Genomic DNA, 21377 nt, shown 5'->3' with positions numbered 1-21377 from the left:
TCAATAAAATTGCGTTCCTTCATCTTGCATGTATTCTTCTTTCAGAGATGCTCCTCCGTATCTCCCTGAGCAGCACCCTCTGGAGATAAATCTGCTCGATGCGCTCCTGCTGACTGCTCCAGTGTGGCAGGACCTGCAGCAGCAGAGCAGAAATGCTCCCCAACACTTCGCCCTGCTCCTCCATGCGCTCTGCTTAGGCTCTGCCATTTTGCAGCCATGCATCATATCTGTCTGCGGCTCACATGTGCGTGATCTCCATGGCGACTTGGGCACTTGAGGTAGAAATATGAGCTGGTAAGTCAAGGTTACCCTCCCTCCTCCTGCTTTGCTCTCGGTGCAATGCGGGTAATTGCGCGTTACATGTTGGCATGGACGGTGCTTGCCTGCAGCAGGACACAGGCAGCCCGTTTCACTTCCCGTGTCCATTTAAGCACTTCTCAGTGATCAGCAGTGGAGCCCAAGGGGTGTGGAGGGGCTGCATGGGGCTATTCTTGGGGGTGACATCCTGGGGATGGGAGACTGAGCCCCTCTGGGGAAGCACAGGGAAAAAGCCCATGCAGCTCATCCTGCTCCGAGCACGATGTGTTGAGTAGGGGCCAGCAGCGAGGAGATGCAGGTAATCACCTCCTCTGTCCTTGCAGGATACCTGCAGAAATGGAAACATAAATATTGAATTATAAAGACAGAATTTGTATAGTCACAGAATACATACATACATTATAAAGTGGAGTTTGAGGCTTAATGTGTTCTATTTCCCAGTGGGTACATCGAAGTTTTGCCTCTTTGTATGCACAGAAGACTTCTTCCTCTTTCCATTGGTGCAAACGACTTGAAATGAATAATGTTTTTCTTGTTTGTTAGCATCATCTCCCCCTGTTGTCCATCGACATAAAATGCAGTGTTCTGGAACATGAGAAAGGCAGTACGTTTCCTCCAGTTCTTTGTAAGCTGATATGAAGTAGACAGACACCTTCTGAAGTTTTGTGCATGCTGTGCTCTTTTTTTCTTTGCTGCAACAAGAAAAGCCTTTTCTTTTAACCTGGCTTCCTTTGAAGAAGTAACTCAGGAAGCTTCATGGCCTCTCAAGGTAAGTGCATCTATAGTCTGTATTTTTAGATCATGTTTACAGAAAACTACAGTCTTGTACGTTTCCAGCAATCAGCAGTCTGATGAAATGAGAGTTTCAGGCTAAAACCACAGCAGCCAAAGCACGGTTGTTTGGGCTTCTTTTAATTTTTCAGTATTGAAAAGGCTCCTAAGGAGACTAAAATCTATACTGGAATGTTATTTGAATAAAGTGCATTACAGAATGTTCGCATCTGCATTCAGTCAGGAAATGGTGCTTGTATCTTTGTGCTTAAACCTGTCAGTATGGGCTGCATAGGAAGGGCATGTTCTGTTCCAAGATTCACACAGATTTCGCACTTCTTTCCTATTACACTTTGAAAATATGAAATCAGCAAACGCTTTTCACTTTTAAAACTGGCCAGAGTCATGCAGGAAACATAAATATCTGAAGAATAAATGAATGTAACCAGATTACTTCTATCTGGGTTCATTTCTGTCATGTATTGTCTTTGAGCTGCAGCCCTTGGCTGTTCAGGGCTATAGATAAACACGGGAGTATGCTGATCTCACAAGCCATCAACGTTCATTTTTTCCATGCAGTCAAATCCTAAATCTAAGCAGAAGGACACAATTCTGTTTTTTCTTAGCATGAATGCAACCCTGCAGGCATTGTCCTGGTGTGACGTACGGAGGCAGGTGCTGGCCCAGGGAGCTCCAGCAACGTAACACTTACCCCTTTATTCCCCCACCAAATATTTCAGACATTTAGTATTTACAGCGCTAGAAGTTATGCAGCAGCAAACAGATTTTAGAGCATTGTTGTACTCTTGGAATATGCATTTTTCCCCTAAGGGAAAAGTATACGTTTTGCTTATATTTAGCCATATAAAAGAGATCTGGTTCAGTATATTTTAATGCATAGTAATTAACGAGAGCAACAAAATAGTCACATTCTGTAATACAGTATTCATAATGAACTTGGTAATATGCTTCTGTTAGGAGCCAGTACCTCTGCAGACTGCGATCGCACGGAATGCTCACTGCATCATGTCGTAACTTTTAAGTTCTCCCGCACTGTAAATGAAGTAGGAAGCAGCCATGAAAATAGACAAAGCCTCAGAGTAGCTTAGGTTCTCATCAATATTTAATGCATTTACTGTTTGATTTTTGTATAGCTTAAAATTTGACAGGTAGAACTGCAATTTGTTGTCTTTTTTTCTTTTTATTATCCGAGAGTAACGCTAACACTTGGCCACTTCATGGCATTTCATGTAACAACAAGAGTTACGGCAGTAACAGAACCCTGTGAGGTAAAATGATGCAGAAGAGCATATAAAATATTTATCTGCCCGTTATACATTTTTAAAAGCCAGCTACAAATTCAAAGGGGTTGCTTCTTCCTCCTGTGGTCTCCGACTTTGAAGGAAAGCAGTGGCTGCAAAGGCAAATTAAGATCAAAATATGATTAAACGATGAATCAGCCACAGTGGGTTCAAATAAAGCTAAAGGACCTCAATTAAACCCACAACGGCAAAAGGCGGCTTCAGACCTAAGCCCAAAATTCCTTCTGGAGCTCAGACCCTGTTATGCCCGAGCACTGTCACGTAGGAGATAAAAATTATTGGTTTGGAGGCTGTTTGCTGCCGAGGCATAGGGGCTTGGTTAATGCAAGGGCTTGCCAGAGATGTGCTGAGAGCTGCAGCTGGTGCGTGCTGCGCGAGCAGGGCCAGTGTTACTGCAGTGGTGGGAAGGTGCTGGCACTGAGACCAGCTGCAGCAGACGGCCAAGGTGCCTGCTCCTCATCCGAACTCAGGCGCTGGTGTAGGCACAGGCAGAATGTGATGCTGGTGTCCCAGTTCTACTGGCTGCTGTTTGGCCCTGTTTATTTCTCATTTTTTTTCTTTTTTCCCTGCAGAATCTCAAGGACAAACGAACCCAGTCTTTAAGGACTACCTCCCTGGTTCTCCTGACCTGCTGGAGCAGGAGAAGCCTGCTGAGCCAGCAGGCCTGTGGAACCAAACCTCACGTGTGCAAAACTTGCCACCAGGGCTGGAGTATCTGAACCAGGTCCTGAATCTTTCCCAATGCTGGAACTGTTCTGTTTCATCGTGGACTCCTTTGATATTTGGGGGGTGGGAGCGTTTGGGGTATTTTCTTGGGGAGAGGAAATTGGATATGGACAGGCTTATCTGTTGTTTGATACTACTGTGAGATAAGGAATGTACAGATTATAAGCTCTTCCTTCATTGCTGCAATCTCATCTTTGGAAAAGTCCATTCGCTGTGCATGCAGCTCTCCTTGCTCCCAGACATGATTTTCTTCTCTCTAGGACTTTTTCTAGGTCATACTATGACCCCTCTCACTGTCCCTCCAGTTTCCTTCCAGCTCCTTAAGAGAAACTACTGCCAAACTCTGTCTGACCTCAGAACTCACCTGGTTGACTAAAACCAGCAGCGTGTGAGGGAATCACACCCCTCTGTCTGAGGAACATGGAGGTCTTTGGATCTAATTCCTCGTGCCCACAAGGACAATGCTCTCCAGCTGAGAGGGAGAAGCAAGTTCCCAAGGGGATGACCGAGAGAAAACCTGGGCAGCTGCAAACTTGCACCTCTTTTTTGGGCTCAAGGCAGAAAAGAGCCAGTGCCCAAGCAGCGTATTGCAGGGAAGTGGGAGTTAACGAGTAGTTATGAGGCTGTGATTCTGATGCATCACTTGAGGGCTGTAGTTAAAATATGCTTTTCTGTAGTTTTGTACACAGGCAGAAATTGAATGCATTTTCTATTTGGAACCTAAGACAGTTAACAAAACTGGGAGACCCTTCAGAAACCATCTTTCATGTGGAGTTACGATTTTCATTTCATGGAGCCTGTGCACAAAATGATATGTGTTGTCAATTACAGGAGCATTTGTTCACAGACTGTGGAGCTGCATTTTTCAGTCGAAAAGTGATTGTGATAGTCAATACTTGGCAGGTTACATATTCAGCTTTCTGCATGAACGTGAATTACACCTTAGCTTTATTGGTACAATGTGGGCAAGCAAATTCTGTTACTCCATTTTATGGAAGGTTTAAAGTCTTCATTCTCAGCTCAGTAACCATGCGTCTGTACTGCAGCCCTTACTAATTATTCTTAGTTTGCTCCTGAGATGACTCCTGGGTCCTTGTGTGCTTGGGTCCCTGTGAGCTGCAGTTGGGATGGGAGGACATTAGCCTGGTCCTCAGTGTCCCCTTTTTTGGCCAGAGGAAGTCGTAGTGACCCACTGTCTCCATCAGGATGTCGGGGGAGAGCCACTCATATAAATGATAGAAGGTATTTCCAGCTGAACTGGGAATTTTTGATGCATCATACCGTGTAATACTTTGGTTGTGTGTGTGTTATGGATGTGGGTTCCCAACCGGAGCAGGCACAGAGAAGTGCCACTGAAAGGGCACTGGGAATAGAGAACCTGCTCTAAAACATGTCTGCAAAATTTTCATTTTTAGTCTAAAAAAAAATGCTATCAGAGCAGGAACTCTGACAGCTGTCACCCCTGGAGGAGAAAACAACCTGTGGGGGAAAAAAAAGCATTTAATTTAAAGAATGATTTCAACAGAAGAAGGATTATATAGAAAGTGGTTGTGAATAAACAGAAGATAACAAATAGAAATGAGGTTCTGGGATTATCTCCAGCAGGAGCAGGGAAGATAGTGGGATAGATTTATTTGAGAAAGTTGAATATATTTCTTAATAAGGCCCTAACATGCTTGCCTCCAAAAGCAGGATCCAGCCCCAGTGAATCTCATAAAGATCCCCACAGTCTTATGCTAAACAGGAACTCAAGGGCACAGCGTGTAGCGCTGGATGAGAGGAACAGAAAACATCTGTCACTATGCAAATGCACACTGAAGTCAGCCGGGCTGAGGAGCGATACGTTCAGCTCTTTGAGGCGCTTCAGAGCCTGGTGATAAACTGCTTCAGCCCTGCTGAACTGAGACCGTGCTTTCTGTAATCATCACAAAAGTGACACTCTATACAATTTTCTACAAAAAAAGTTACCCCAAAAAACATGATTAATTTTCAGATTGTAGCTGTAGTTCTTGGAATTGTGTAGAGTCCATCACAAAAGCGCAGAACCTTTACACAGAGCAGGAATAGATGGAAGAGACCTGAGAATTTTCCAGGCAGCTCAATGTTGTGCTGTGCAACTATCCAGGCTTTACCAGTTTTGTAAGATGCTTCTTAGTTTAGACTTGATCAGACTGATGAGTTGTAAATTTTATGCCCACAAAACTGAATGCTGAGAATTAGCTGTGCGTAAGGAATTTTAGCACGTTAGAGCTCAAGAGGACTGAGACCAATGTAAAGCAAAAGGTTTTTCATGCTTTCAAATGCAAGTGCAGAATTCCCTTAATCCACAAGTGCCTCAATGAAAGATGCGTCAGAAATCCCTTAATCCACAAGTGCCTCAATGAAAGATGCATCAGAATGGCTGCCTTGCAGCAGCAAGGCAAAACAAGCAAGCCTAACAAATGGTGCTGCCTGATGGCTAAACATTGCCTATGCTTTGTACGCAACAAACTGGTACGCAGTGCAAAATCACTCAAAGTTTTTAGCAGTTCAGACTCATTATTTTTCCTTCCCCTGTGAAAGCCTATGTGGGGGAAAGAAATCCATATTAAAATCAATACTAAAATATTAAAATATCCCTGCCATCTTTAACCTGTTTATTCATTTTTCATCAGCAGAGCTCTGCACTAACTTCCCATGAGCTCCAAGGCTTCTCATATCTCATGAAATCTAAATGACAAACAGCAAAGCTTCTTGGGAGAAGATTTTTAAGTCCAAATATTTTTTATTATTTCAATTACTGGCGTGCACATTTCAGAGATTAATGAGAGGGATCTGGAAGTTTCTCTATTACCAGCTTTTCTTTGCTGTCTGAACTAGCTGCAGGAGATGACTGGAACTGATAAATGGCTGCAACAGTTTGAATGTGTACCAGGCAAAATTTATCAATTGTGAAATATACATATACTGGAGAGCTGTGATGTGCTGGTCTCAGATGTCTGTTGTGAGCTTTCTGTCTTCAGCTGTGAGTAATGGCAAAATTCAGTGTCAGGCGTCTGATGCCCATCTGGAATTTAAGGAGAACAAACTAGCAAAGCCTAAATTGTCACATAAAACATGCATTAAAAAGTCACATAACGCTTGGAGGTAGGCTGAAATGAAGGTTTTGCAGTACTAATGATTATGCTCTAAAGCAGAGTATGTCAGAGGGACGGTAAGCACAGAAAAGCTGGGTGTCGTGGCAGTTTTTCTCCTGCACTGGTAACCAGCTGACAGGTGAGGATGGTTTCAAGCAGCGAGGGTTTCTCTGGGGACTCTGGAAGGAAAGAAATGCAAAGGGACAGGTAATCACCAGCAGCCCCAGACCTTCCAACACCCACTAGCTTATATTTTTCTTCTTTGTTTTTGAAACAGCTTGACCGGATCATTATTCATCAGCAGGTGGAGCTCCTTGAAGGTATGGTGCAACCCTTGTTGTGTTCTGAAGGTGCAGGTACACAGCTGTCTCCAAAGGGCTTCCAAGCCCAGCTTCCTGCTGACCTTGCATCAGGCCTCCAGTGTGGTTTTAGTGTGGTGAAATGAGGAGAGGGAGGTGCCCCAGAACTAAAATCCTTCCCTTAAAGTTACTAAAGATTTAATTTTTTCATGGGTTGAAAAGATGATGAACTATAATGAACGTGCTAGAAGTGATTAAAGTAAGGAAGGTAAGAAAGCATTAAATAAAGCATAATAGTTTGATTTACATAGTTCCTCAAAATTTCAGTTTCAAGTTCAACAATTAAAACGCTTTTAAATGTATTCCTCCTATTCAGTGTAATCAGATGTATTTCTCCTATCCAAGAAGTTTTGTCTTGATTCTCGGGCACCTCTCTGAGTGAAACTTGTATCACTGAAATAGGATAGCCTTGTATCAATATTTGTCAGTTTACAAAGTAAGAACAGCCAAAACCAGAACTCAGTATCTGAATTCTGCTTTGTGATAGAGGCTGCAGTTTACAGCAGATTAAAGTCTTTGATCTAAATGTTCTTTCAAAATACAACTTGACATTATTATTTCTTTATTATCATACATTTTCTTTACATCATCATTTAAAAACAATTTTGAAACAGTCTCTCTTCATAGATGTTTAGAGTATGTACCACAGTGAAGACTGGAGCTCTAAACATGTATGCGAAGCTGAATTCTGTGAGTCTTGGCAGAGGCTGCCTCTAATCTGACCTTATGCTAAGGTAACATCCAACTTGTTTTGCTTTATTAGCCATACTTGGCACAGAGACCTGCAGCAAATATGAGATAAAAAACCATTTGGGACAAAGAGTTTACTTTGCAGTGGAAGAAAATGGTTGCTTTGATCGTAACTTGTGTTCGCCTATAAGGTCTTTCACCATAAGGATCGCTGATAACTCGGGCCGAGAGGTGATTACAGTGAACAGACCCTTGAGATGCAACAGCTGCTGGTTCCCTTGCTTCCTGCAAGAGGTGAGTACTGCCTAATTGCCTTTTGTCCGAGCATCTCACTGCATGTGCTCTGCATTAATTAAGCCTTGCATGACCTCAGTGAGGATGGCAGGAAGGAATTCCCAGCCTGGGCTGCATGGAGACAGCTTCTCTTCTTGCCTCTGCACTTGCTGAGGCAACACCTCAAGTGAGAGAATAACCCAAAGGCCTTCATTTAGCAGCAATTATTGATAAACAACGCCCTTTTAGAAGTAACGTTCCTAACATGCCTCTCATGAGCATCCCAAATAGAGCCCTGCATCTGACAACACAGAACTCCCTCCATTTAGGTACGGCCCTGAAGCACTGCTCGCCCCTCTCAGACTGAAATCACTTAGTGCTATGGGTGTGCATCACTCACTGCAAGCACAGAGTGGGAAGGCGGGACTTTTCCTGGTGCTGGCAGTGCAGGCTGTGGCTGGGAAGCAGCTCTCTGGGGAATCCCGTGCATTGTGTCGAGGCTCCACCTCTTCAAGGCCATAGAAAGTTACAAAAATCAGCTGCTTTGAGTGAAAAACACAGATCCTGTCGAGAATGAGATCTTTTCTCCTTTTTTTTGACTTTCATTCACAGATATTATTTTAGGAAAATGTTTTATAGGGAGACTTATCTACCTGTTTTCTCAGTTCTGCATCCAGATTTTCAGAAGAAAAATCCTTGGGTAGCATAATTACTGCATAAAATAGCCTATGGGATACTTGCAATGTACAGGTTTTTTGTTTTTCACTATAGTGTTTAACTTTTATCAGATCTTACATTTGATGTAAGATGATAGCTTCTGGTGCAGCTTTTGAGCTCTGTATTGTTCACTGTATTTAAAAGCAGCATTAGGCCCCTGTTAGATGTCCTGTTCATGGTTTGGTAAAATTATACATAAATGCATTAAATAAACACTTTGTAATTATATAAATGATATGGTATTATGGAAAAATACACCAATATAAAATTAGTTTATAAGATTTTATTCTGTTTTGTTTGCTAGTTAGAAGTTCAGTCCCCACCAGGCACAGTAGCTGGATATGTTGTACAGAACTGGGACCCATTTCTGCCTAAGTTTACTATACAGAATGAAAGCAAAGAAGATGTACTAAAAATAATTGGCCCATATGCAACTTGTGGATGTTTTGAAGATGTTGACTTCGAGGTATGTAACTTATGAGTGCTAAGAATTTTAGGTTTTACTGCTTTGAATGAACTTCTCAATCAAAAATCCTGTCATTCTACTCTTAAAAATATTATGTACATTGCAGTAATTTGGGAAAAGAATCACAACCATGTGCACTGGAGTTCCTGACTTCTACATGCACATTCCTGCAGGTGTTTTCTGGATGGGATTGACAATTCTGCATCCATTTAACTTCATTTGTCAGGAAAAAAGAAATTCTGAGGAACCTTTGAGATATTTAGGGTGTAAAAGAGAGAATGAGAGATTTATGAAGAAACCATGAACAGTTTTCTGATGTAAACAAAGCTCTTCCTCTTAGTTACATAATCATAAGAAAACTTCTGTGTTTCTAGCCACATTGGAAGACTTCAGTAGGTAATGTTCCTAATTTTGTTATTGTGTGAGGAATGGGGAGATGGATGCATAATCAGGAATGTATCTGTCAGTTGTAGGAGAGCAGCAGTGCTGCTGCTGTGACTTGGAGCATATCTGAAGCTGAAGAGAGGGAAAAAATGCATTGTGAAAGAAGAGCAAAAGTAGTGTAAACTTCCACAAATTGCTTCCCACCACTTTTCTGTCAGCTCTGAAGATGCTGATGTCTCCAAATTTGCAAGAGAGACCCTTTCTTGTGTGCTATTCCTAAAAGAAATCTAACACTAGTAGAGCATTTCAATGACAAGAAGAAAAGAACAGCCTGACAAGTATAGTGTACTTTGCATGTCAGGGCAGAGTCATTAATTCTGTGGAGATATAATCAGTGTGTATTAGATTTATTTATGTCTAGGCTTATTCCCATTTTTTATTGGTGCAGGTAAAAGCTCTCAATGAAATGTCAACGATTGGCAAAATTTCCAAGTACTGGTCTGGATTTGTAAACAATGTTTTTACCAACACTGCCAACTTTGGGATCCAGGTCCCAGTAGATCTTGATGTGAAAATCAAGGCAGTGATGATTGGTGCATGCTTCCTCATCGTAAGTATGAAAAATCAAGAGGTAGGCCCAAGAGCTGGATAGACTGGGACCAAAGGGGCCCTTGCTGTCGGCTGTGGCCCTACAAAGGCATACATGCAGTCAAAAGTCAAACCACTGCCTGAAAGAGAGCATGTGTTGTTTTGACAACACTAATATGTTAATATTAGCATGCAGTGACTTCAATTGTCTAGAATATGTACATCAGAAAATATAAATAAAAGGACAAAACTATTTAAATTATTCACTGCTCTAAAATACCAGCAACCTATATATTTTGGTTTTATTACGTTAGAAATGTAACTCATGTTACTAAAGATTTTTGGACTGCCCTATGACATTCTTATTGCTCAGTGGCAGAATAATAGAAAATGATTGACTAATCTAATTAATTTATGTAACAAAAGCCTACAAGTACGACTTCTGATATTAATTGTTGCATTTTTGTACCTTTGTTACCATTCACTATTTGTTTACTTGTAGGACTTAATGTTCTTTGAAAACTCTCTGGATGGATTATAACAAGATGACAGAAGCAATAAAATATGCAGAATGTGTTTCAGTAAGTAAAAATGAACATAAATTGATCTTCTTGCTTTGAAGACTTATATGTTAGATACTTTCTAATTCTTTTTCATTTTCTTCCAGAAATCTCTTGAGCTTTGGACATGATTTTGAACTGCACAAATCCTTGTTCCTTATAGGAAAAGAAAGGGAGCTAATGATGTTGTTTATTAAAATATGTGTCTTGTAAATAATAATTTCCCACTTACATTTTACATGCGTTGTAGCTAAACATATATTTTTCCCACAGAGCACTGTTCCTTTGGAACAGTGCTATTCTCTTCTTTCTCTTTTGATGTTCCTGCATGGGAAATCATGAAAGATTAGATGAAGGCTTGCAGCGTCACTGATGAAAGTCTCTGTTTAAAGAACTCTTTGATGCTCTGCGAGTGCTGGTACCAGTTACTAACCACATGAGGGAGTGTTGTGGGGGATTTGGTTTTGCTTTTTCATAATTTCAGAAGTCATTTTCTGATTTGTTATTTAATTAATAGTAACAAACTGAGTTTGAAAGCAACAAATATAAAGACATCACCCAATGGGAAGTTCAAGATGGTATCTATTTCAATGAGTTGAAAGAAGGGAAATGATGTTTGCTAGCTATTTATTTTATGGCAAAGATTTATTTAATGAGCTGCAGCCAGAAATTAGGCTTCCAACAGTAGATGGGGGAACTCAAACTCCATTCAGAAAATTTGGACTTTTGCTGCCTGTAATGAAGGCAGGCAGTGAGGTTTGAGAGAGAGTCCCCTGTGTGCACACAAATCACTTAAAATTTGAACTATCTAATGTGGAGCATTTGTGCTCCTATCCACTCAAGAATTTCATTAAAAGTTTTTTTTTTTTTTGTCCTCTTCATAATATCTGGTGGTTGGTAACTTCTCAATCAGCCTTTCCTGAGGCCACTCGAGAGCGAACACCTCCTTGGGATACAATTATCTTTTCTCTTTGTCAAGCTCAGGTATTCTCTGTGGTAAAGACTGTGCAATGGAAGTTTTTTCTGTTTCAGGTAAGTTTTACGTAACTGCTCATTCTTGCTGTCACAGTGCCTCACAACAGTGCTCCTAAACATTCATGCCAACACAGACTTTTAAGGATAACCAGGGGATCAGGCCCAGCCAGCATGGCTTCATGAAAGGCAAGTCCTGCTTGACCGACTTGATCTCTTTCTTTGATCGGGTGACCCACCTAGCAGATGAGGGTAAGACTGTTGTTGTAGTCTACCCAGACTTTAGCAAAGCCTTTGACGCTGTTTCCCACAGCATTCTCCTGCAGGAGCTGGCAGCCCATGGCCTGAACGGGTGTACTCTTCACTGGGTAAAAAAACTGGCTCAAGGGCCAGGCCCAGAGAGTGGTGGTGAATGGTGTTAAATTCAGCTGTTCCCCAGGAGTTAATATTGGGGCCAGCCCTGTTTGATGTCTTTATTCATTATCTGAATGAGAGGATTGAGAGTACCCTCATTAAGTTTCCAGACGACACCAAGCTGGCTGGAAGTGTCGGTCTGCCTGGGGGTAGCAAGGCCCTACAGAGAAATCTGGACAGGCTGGATCTCTGGGCTGAAGCCAATGGTATGAGGTTCAACAAGACCAAGTGCCGGGTCCTGCACTTTGGCCACAACAACCCCAGGCAACGCTACAGGCTTGGGGCAGAGTGGCTGGAAGACTGTGTAGAGGAAATAGATCTGGGGGTGTTGGTCGATGCTCAGCTGAGCATGAGCCAGCAGTGTGTCCAGGTGGCCAAGAAGGCCAATGGCATCCTGGCTTGTATCAGGAACAGTGTTGCCAGTAGGAGTAGGGAAGTCATTGTCCCTCTGTACTCAGCCCTGGTGAGGCCGTGCCTCGAGTACTGTGCCCAGTTTTGGGCCCCTCACTGCAAGAAAGACATTGAGGCCCTGGAGCGTGTTCAGAGTAGGGTGATGAAGCTGGTGAGGGGTCTGGAGCACAGGCCTTATGAGGAGCGGCTGAGGGAGCTGGGATTGTTCAGTCTGGAGAGGAGGAGGCTCAGGGGAGACCTTATCGCTCTCTATAACTACCTGAAGGGAGGTTGTAGTGAGCTGGGGGTCAGCCTCTTCTCTCTCGTAACTAGTGACAGGACGAGGGGGAATGGCCTCAAGTTGCACCAGGGGAGATTTAGGCTGAACATTAGGAAGTACTACTTTTCTGAAAGAGTAGTCAGGTGCTGGAATGGGCTGCCCAGGGAGGTGGTTGAGTCACCGTCCCTGCAGGTTTTCAAGAAACATTTAGATATAGCGTTGAGAGACATGGTTTAGTGGGGTTATTGGTGGTAGGTGGATGGTTGGACTGGATGATCTTGTAGGTCTTTTCCAACCTAGCTGATTCTGTGATTCTAAGTGCTGGGTCCTGTGCTTGGGTCACAACACCACCAACCGATGCTACAGGTCTGGGGCAGAGTGCCTGGAAAGCTGCATGATAGAAAAGGGTCTGGAGGTGTTAGTTGACTGCTGGCTAAACATGAGCCAGCAGTATGCTAAGGTGGCCAAGAAGGGCAATGGCATTCTGACTTCTAACATAAACAGTATAGTCAACAGGAACAGGAGATGCTTGTTGCTCTGAACTCAGCACTGGTGAGGCTGCAACTTGAGAACCTTGTTCAGCTCTGGGCCTCTCACTACAAGGAAGGCATTGAGGCCCTGTAGTGTGTCCAGAGAGGGGCGATGAAGCTGGTGAGGGGTCTGGAAAACAAGTCCTATGGGGAGCAGCTGAGGGAGCCAGGACTGTTCAGTCTGGAGAAGAGGAGGCTCAGGGGAGACCTTATTGCTCTCCACAACTCTCTGAAAGGAGGGTGTGGCAAGGCGGAGGTCAGCCTCTTCTAAGTAACAGCAATGAAGTGAGAGGTAAAGGACTCAAGTTGTGCTAGGGAAGGTTCAGGTTTGGTATTAGGAAAAATTTCTTCTCAGGAACAGTGATGAGGCACTGTAATGGGCTGCCCAGGGAAGTCGTGGAGTTGCTGTCCCTGGAGGTATTCAGGATATGTGGGGACGTGCTTCGTGGGCATGGTGGGGATGAGCTGACAGTTGGACTGGATGATCTTAGAGGTCTTTACCAACCTTAATGATTCTATGATTTTACTAACACAGGCTTCCTGAGCAGGAACATAATAGAATCACAGAATCAGAATTGCTCAGGTTGGAAAACACCTTCAAGATCATCAAGTCCAACCGCAACCTAACCATACTACCCTAACAACCCACTGCTAAATCAGGTCCCTGAGCACCACATCCAAACGGTTTTTAAACACATTCAGGGATGGTGACTCAACCACCTCCCTGGGGAGCCTGTTCCAGTGCTTAACAACCCTTTCTGTAAAGAAGTTTTTCCTGATATCCAACCTAAACCTCCCCTGGTGCAACTTGAGGCCATTTCCCCTTGTCCTGTCACCAGTGAGAAGAGACCAACCCCGTTCTCACTGCAATCAGCTTTCAAAATCAGTCATTTATTCATTGTGTATGTGCAAGACATAAAAACATTTTGTTGCAAAGTATTTGCATATATATATGAACTTACTTATGCCTCTCTTAAAAACTACAATGACTTCTTCAAGAAGCGGAAAAGTACCATAAAATACTGGTGGTAAAAACAGTTTCCAAGGGGAACATTTTACAAATCCCCTGGAATGCTGGATTTTGTAACACAAAATGGTAATTCAATTCTTGTAAATAACCAAACACATCAACGGAAGGGAGAGGAGATGATGAATAATTCATAAAAATGAAAAAGAGCTAAATTTATCAGGTGATTAATTCTCAACAAATATTTAGACTAATTTTAATTTAATGTTCAAAGGTATGAATTCAAACACAGTAAATCCAGGAAGCTGCAACTAACGTTCCCATAGTGAAATTAACTCAGGAACGCTTATAGATTTAAACAGTATGTTTTAGATTATATACCACACTTAGGTATTTATACAGATTTACATATGTCTTGAAAATAACTGCGGTTAACAAGCTCTGACAATCATCATTATTTGTTAACCGTTTCACTACCAGCGCTCGCTGTAATTCCTAGCAGCGGCTCAGATTAGAATCGGCAGAACTGGAGAACTCCGGGGAGCACTGCTGTTTCCTTTCCCTGCGCACTAGCTATGGGCTTCGCGGGCAAGAAGCTCCCTCCTGTGGAAATGTATGGTTTTGCAGAAGGACCCGATGCCAACTTGTTTTTCTCACTAGCAGTTTTATAAAATTCAGTCCTTTCACTCCTAAATTTCCGTAATGCAAACTGAGAAAAAGAACCAGATTCCTATTTTAGTTTATCCCTTTAAATCACTTTGCTACCCTAGACAGAAGCAGCTGCTCTAGTAGCAACAATCTTGCTTCCCACACCAAGCCATGCTCTTGCACTGGTGCTGTGCCACTAAACGCAGTGCCTGCTGAGACCAGCAGCTCCCATTTGCCACTTTTTGTCCCTGCTCTCCAGCCTTAACAAGCCAAAGGCATCTTTGAAACAAATGTGTCCAACTCATGTTTAATCTAATAAGAGTTGTCTTTACCTGCAGGGCTGAATTTGGCCATCAGTGTCCTTGTAGGTGAGCAATGTGTGCTTGCATATGGTTTTTTTTTATATATTGCAACCAGATGATGGTATTGTAGTTCTTGCACTTAGTGACTTTGTTGCTGTTTTTGTGTGTTAATACACATTTTTTTTCCTTGAAAAAAAGAAACAACAAAAACAAAACACTCGCATATGTGTATGTATGAATGCCCTGTTTACACCCATTGGCAGCCTCTGGTTTGACCCCAAACTGGCTCCATCAAAAAGCAAAATAAAGCAAAGCACGGGGGCTGGGACAGTTCTTGCTACCAAGGAGATCTTCTTTGTCAGCCTGCTTGGCCTTGGTCCTATCCTTCAGTATCCTGGCAGAGATCTAGTGCCATCGCCAGCACTTTTTCAACTGGAAGCTCCCTGCTTATATGAGGGCAGGAATTCAGGCTCACCAAAGATGAAATTTTGTGTGATATTACCAAAGAAAACTTAACATGTGCAATTAAAAAAATCTGCAGCTGTATAAAATTTCTTACTAACAGCAATGTATTTCACATTTTGGGAGCTGTTTACAAAACCCACATTTCACAATTCCCCAGTGGCTAGGAGTGGCTCCCCAAAGGACAATTCAGTATTTCCCATAAGGACAGGTACAGTCTGAAGTAGATGCATGTCCTGAACATCTAGACAGAAGTATGTTAATTTAGCCAAGTAACAAGTTTCCCACTTGATGGCTAGCTACGCTGTATTGATCTGTGTGATATGTAGTTCTTGTGTTCAGTAGATGGCAGCAACAGTTCATTAAAAGAGTGGCTTTTCACAGATCACGAGGTGTAGTCAGGACAACGACTGAAGATCAACACATTTTTAACCTCTGATTTCTACCCTTAACTGGAGGGGTTTTTTTTCCTTGTTGCCTGATATAAAACCTTTGACACAAGATGCTGGCTTGTCTTTATCGCCTGCTTTTCATAGCTGAATTGCAGGTGACAGATATCTCATGAGGTAACATGGGCAGGAGCCAGTCTATCTCAAAGAGAGCTCTTCCTTTGTTCAGCCCCAAACCTATCTTCTGCACCTGGAGTGTCTATCTTCTTCAAGTGGAGAAGGGAAAAGCTCTGGTTCCAGGGCACTCCCCACCTGCTGCAGAAACAAAGTGATGTGTCTGAAGGAAACTGTTTTGTGGTGTGGTCCCTAGAAGAATGGGGAGTTTCTATGGGTAAAATATCTGTGTCCCTGTGTCATATCGTTATGGTGCATCACAGTGTGCTGTCCTGGGGCAGAGGGATGGAAAATCCCAGTATTGCCGCAACCCCAGATGACAATGGAACCTGGGAAGAGAGTGGCAACACAGCATCTCTGTAAGGTCTGAGATCTTCTGGTTATCTAATATATTTGGGTTATGAAAGTACGTCTCTTTGAAGAAGGAAAAAAAGAGAAAGCAATTTCTTCCTATTGACTCTCTTCTTAGTTGTACTGCTTTCTTTTCAATTAGAATGATATATTCTAAGTAAGAATCATGCATATTCCTTTAATTCGAAGAGCAACTACATGTTTTTAAGTGTACTTTTTCCTTCCTGAAAAATGACACCCTTGGCGGGGGTAGGGAGAGCTGAGGCTTTAGATCCTTAGGAAGTTACCCCATATTCTGTGAAAGGAAATTTGTTATTTTTTCTGGAATCCAAGATGTTTTGTTAAACTCAGTCCCTCTTAGGAATAGCTTCCTCAAAGCCAAATAATTACTGAAGTACTCCATTAGCAATCGCCATGAGACTGACTTATTTGTCAGCAGTTAATTCCTTCACTCCTTTCACATGAAGCTAAGAAATCAATTTGCTAAAGAGATAAATACTTATTTTTTTGGAGTGAGGCAGCCCAGGCTAGATACAACTTCCTGCTTTCTTTTCCATATTTGTTAATGTGCTTTTATTAGCACAATATTAACCTTTCACAAAATAAAGATCAGATGGGCAGGCTGATGCATGCCTAGTGATTGTGCCTCCGAATATATCAACTCCTTTAATTCAAAGGACAGGAAATTTTTGGCATGGTGAAAAGAGGCCTGTAGGTGACTTCCTTATTGTGCATCTCCTGGATTGCCATTGAAAAGTAATCTAGATTCACAATTACGTCTTGCATTCCACTCTCTTGCAAAAATGATAACAGAGACTTCTCATCCCCATTATCTTCTGTTTTCTTCTGGCAAAGGATTATGGACACAGTCATTTTAGCGTTTCTGCAGGAATCAGTGTCCAGTCCTCACGTACCCTGATAGCCTTGAAGTCTGTTTGAAAGCTACAGATTTGTATTGAACCTTCTGTATTATTACATAATTTTTGCCAAAAGTCATGTCTTTAGGATGTGTTAGCTCAAGGTGTTTCTCCACACTGAGATACTTCGTGGAGTTTTTTCTGAGTGACAACCACATCAGGTAAGTGCTCTGCTTACAGGGCTGTTGTTTTGTATTAAAAGAAAAGAACACAATCTACTGTTGGTAGCCATTGCTCCATACAGAAATACCTCCTGGCCAGAAATTGCTGAATACCAGCAAGCAGTGTGAGGGAGTAACTTGAACAATTCAGGACAAAAATGTAAGAGACCAGAAAAAAAACTGGGCATGGGAAAGGGACTGCAGGGAACAGAGCCTGTGTAAACAGGCAGGGTGTGTCTTCTGGCATGCTTAGTTCCTAGCAGCAGAGAACCTGTGGCTGATACTGATGTGAAGCGTGCCAGTAAGTGTAGCACCTGAAGAAAGGGTACACATGCAAGTCACAATAGCTTTGGTAAACTAAAATTGTTTGCTTCAGCTGCAGGAAGCAGAACTAGTGGCACACAGCCATTTTGCCTTGATTTTTCTTTATTTTTCAACAGAAAAGTTGTCTTTTCCAATAGTTGCATGCAATTCCTGCCCTGAAACTGGCTGGGACACTGTTAGCATAAGAAGATGCAGTTACATGGCTAGGGAAAAAAATCAGCATACACGAGACCTGAATCCACAGCAACCTGCTTGCACAAGCAGCCTCAGCTTTCTCTGAAGCCTTTAGGTCAATTGTTCAGTCTGCCCTTGCTGGAACTGGGTTTGGCACGTTTTAGGAAGAACGTGTTTAGTTTGAGCTGTCACCACCCTGGCTAGCATTGTCCTGATATTATGAAAGGTGGGATGACTGTGAAGCCAGAGGAGTGCCTGACCAAGATGAATCATTGTGAAACGATAGTGTAACTTCCAGGAAAGAGCAAGACTGTCACAAAACAGCGGGCAGGGAGTGGTGGAGGGCACAGCAAGAATGAAAAATTTATGGCAAAAGTAAACGAATGCTTTCAACTACATGTTCAGTCTAATTGCATCCTTACAAATGTAAGTGCAGTGGAAAAAGTATGGCGGAGATTCATTACAGAATAAATATCTGCCTGAAGTCATTTTTCTAGTGCACTGCTGATCTGTTCAAGCCATAATACTCTGCGGTTTTGAACGTAAGAAATATCACCGACAGAAGATGATGAAGAAAGAAAGAATATTTTAAGAAAATCATTGACAACTTGCAGCTCAATTATATTCAACAATTGAATCAGGAACTAGATGGTAAATATAATTTATAATACCATGTGATAGACCAAGTCTATCAGAAATGTGAGTAACGTATCTGACAATCTTGGTTTAAGAAGTAACAGAACTAAATTTAATTCTCCCGAAAACTGTGCTCAGGATTTCTAAAGAATGGTCCCAACCTGAGAGAGAGGTTTCTGCTTTGATAAGCAATCTCTTTGTGTGTAATTACTCTACATCCAAAGTAATCATGAGATAAGAGAGTTCACTGTACCTGACACTGGTGTCTAAGTAAGACTTAATGGTTAACAGAGTTTATGTCTGATGTAAATATCTGTTTTCCAGTGTTTTCCCCTTCCCTGCCTCCAGATCTCCCTGTATCTGCCAGCTCTGGTCCTGGGTTTCCTTGAAACTCATTCTTAATTGACCTGTCGATTCACATCATAAACTTTGCAGATCTAGTGTCCCTTCTATCTTTATAATTTCCTACTTAATCTACTTCATTAATGAAGTCCTCAGTGACGTCAGACATTCTTAATCAGGTGAGTCACTTATGAAAAAATGCACATTCTCTTCTCAATCTGGCTATGTGTTTAGATAATGCAAAATTCACATGCAGGCTGATAAAAAGAAGTGAGTGCGCAGTGTACATTATGGCGCAGCCTTAACAGCCCCATTTGTGACTTTTCCTTGTTTCAGCACCTCCCTTACTGACGTATGGCACCTGATTATCATATAATAATATCACTGAACAGTTTGGGTTGGAAAGGACCTCAAAGCCCACAGGTTCCAACCCCTGTGTGTTGGCTGTCCCCCAGTAGCTCAGGCTGCCCAGAGCCCCACCCAACCTGGCCTTGGGCGCCTCCAAGATGAGATGATCCAAGATAGATCATCTAGAGCTTCTGTGAGCAGCAGTGCCAGGGCCTCACTGCCCTCTGAGTAAAGAATTTCTTCCTAATATCTAAATCTCTAATCTGAATCTCCCCTGTTGTTAAACTGTTAGGTTAACAACAGTAAAGTCAAAGTGAAGTTTGTTGTTTCACAAGATCAAATTCAAAAACAGTGCTACGATCCATAAGATTAGCTAACTTTAAATGAAAACAGGTGTGGGCTGAGTGCTTTCAGATTCTCTTTGTTGTGCTGGAACAAAGTGGGGCTGGGCAGCGGAGGAGGCCTGCATGCAGACCCCTGCATGCCTAACACCACCCTATTCACTACAGCCACACACCCATATGGCATGCATTGCTGCTGTCTGCAGTGTTTTTATTTTATGTAGCTTTCAAAAATGGATGTAAATGCAATGCAAGGCCCCAGGCATCCTAACAGAACTGACTGGCCACAATTCCCTGTTTGTGCACTGCAGCAGTGCTAGGCCTGGAAGCATCTGAATGGCAGGAGGGCAGTGTGCAGGGACACAGGCACCTCATCAGTGCTCAGAACTCTGAGTTTGCCTACAACAGCCTAAACACAAGACCTTGATGGTGCTAAAAGCTTAAACACAAATGTGAGCAACTCTAAACTGCATGGAAGTCTAGAGCGTGCATTTTGACATGCGCTGCATGCCTGCGGGACGGGGAACAGGAGCTGGCTGGACCTGACTTTCTCGATTTGTCACTTTAGCCTGAATTACTTATGCTTTTTAGGAAAAAAAATCATGCCTATGGGAATGTTGCTCATAAATACCTATTTGCAGGATCAGGAACACTTTAGCAGAAAACAGGATTTACTCAAGCTGCATTTAACATTTGTAGTATCCCAGTTAATCCTAAATGTTGCTAGCTGTAGCGGACTATTTCTTTACGCCTAGTTGTTCTTTTCCACTCTATATCCCGATTTCCTACTCTAAAGCAGCTTATGCTAGTTCACTTGCAATGCTGACATTCAAAATTGTGTCTGACTGGCAGCAGCAAAACTTCATTTAGCCTTCTCAGTGTAAGAAATGGGTTTGGCACAAAAACCCTTAGTAGCAAAATCCAGTATGTTGAGCTGATTCATTCATTGTTTCATTGCTGTTTTTCCCCACCAACACCTGCTTGTTCACTCTGGAAATCGCTTTTCCTGTTTAAATGACCATCCCCGCCTGCCTGAGCAGATACGTTGCAGGTCAGCATGCAAGGACCATGCAATTCAGAGTTCTTGTCCATACCGCTCTGTTACCAGGATGCTGATTTAACAAAAACACAATGATAGTAAAACTATTTTCACTATTTTCCTTTTCAAATGAGAACCTGAAAGTCAATAGTCAGACTGCAGGCTTGATGGCTGTCTTGACATTGTTAAATGGAATCAAGCTAACAGTCCTGTTACCACAGCTACAAAGCTCTAATACAGAGATAATGTGTTAGCTGCCTCTTCTGGTTTCGTGAATACGTCTTTTATTATCTTAGTCAAGGCCTAATTACTGAACCAAAAAGAGAGTACAACTGGGACATGGGAGACAGCGGCTCATTTCTCCATCTGTCAGCTGTTGATGTGATGGAATCTTTTTGCCCCAGTTCCATACCAAAGAAATAATAATAGTAATTTATCTGTTTTTAAAATGTTTAGATTTAAGCTGCCTTTTACTACATGTTCATCATATCTGACACACTGATGGTGATCTGATGTTACTCTTTTTGTGTTTTATCAACAGGGTTGATGTCTCATCATCACAGCTGGGTGCCACATGGTCCAACAAGGTGCCAGAGTCTGGGGGGACCAGAGGCTGAAGCAGCTGCAAGTGATATTCTGAGCACACTGAATACATGCAACATACCTTGAAAATGGGATCAAGAATCTACAAATAATGTTTCATTCCAGTTTAAAATAACCAACCTAAAGAAGGACCATGGTGCCTTTCTCATTTCTGTAGAAGCAATTCCAACTTCTCTCCCAAATGTTTAAGGCACTGATTAAATCTGCTCACTGGAGCAAATAAAGAGGCACTGTGTGATCTAACAGACAAGCACTGACTGCTTGTTGTGACACCAGTGATCCCAGTTAGATAAAACAAGCTGGGTATTATTCTATATGGCACA

General features: G+C 42.3%; 1 protein-coding gene across 6 annotated transcripts; it reads left to right on the top strand.

The window, feature by feature from the left end:
* PLSCR5 (phospholipid scramblase family member 5) lies at positions 157–21304 on the top strand. Of its 6 annotated transcripts, none has more exons than XM_021397084.1 (9): positions 157–294; positions 862–1087; positions 2984–3135; positions 6531–6573; positions 7376–7596; positions 8597–8758; positions 9591–9752; positions 10233–10311; positions 10398–10510. In XM_021397084.1, exons 2-8 carry the CDS (start codon positions 1075–1077, stop codon positions 10269–10271), a joined length of 792 nt encoding a protein of 263 aa, XP_021252759.1. In that variant the 5' UTR covers positions 157–294; positions 862–1074; the 3' UTR covers positions 10272–10311; positions 10398–10510. The 6 variants fall into 6 exon arrangements, with proteins under 6 accessions (XP_021252759.1, XP_021252763.1, XP_021252762.1 ...); XM_021397085.1 differs by lacking the exons at positions 157–294; positions 10398–10510 and adding exons at positions 413–616; positions 20993–21304; XM_021397086.1 differs by lacking the exons at positions 157–294; positions 10398–10510 and adding exons at positions 413–616; positions 11323–11911.

The sequence above is a fragment of the Numida meleagris genome, chromosome 4, assembly GCF_002078875.1.
Source record: "Numida meleagris isolate 19003 breed g44 Domestic line chromosome 4, NumMel1.0, whole genome shotgun sequence".
Taxonomy (NCBI): domain Eukaryota; kingdom Metazoa; phylum Chordata; class Aves; order Galliformes; family Numididae; genus Numida; species Numida meleagris.
Note: the sequence above shows the minus strand (reverse complement) of the source record. Positions and strands in the feature narration are given on the sequence as shown.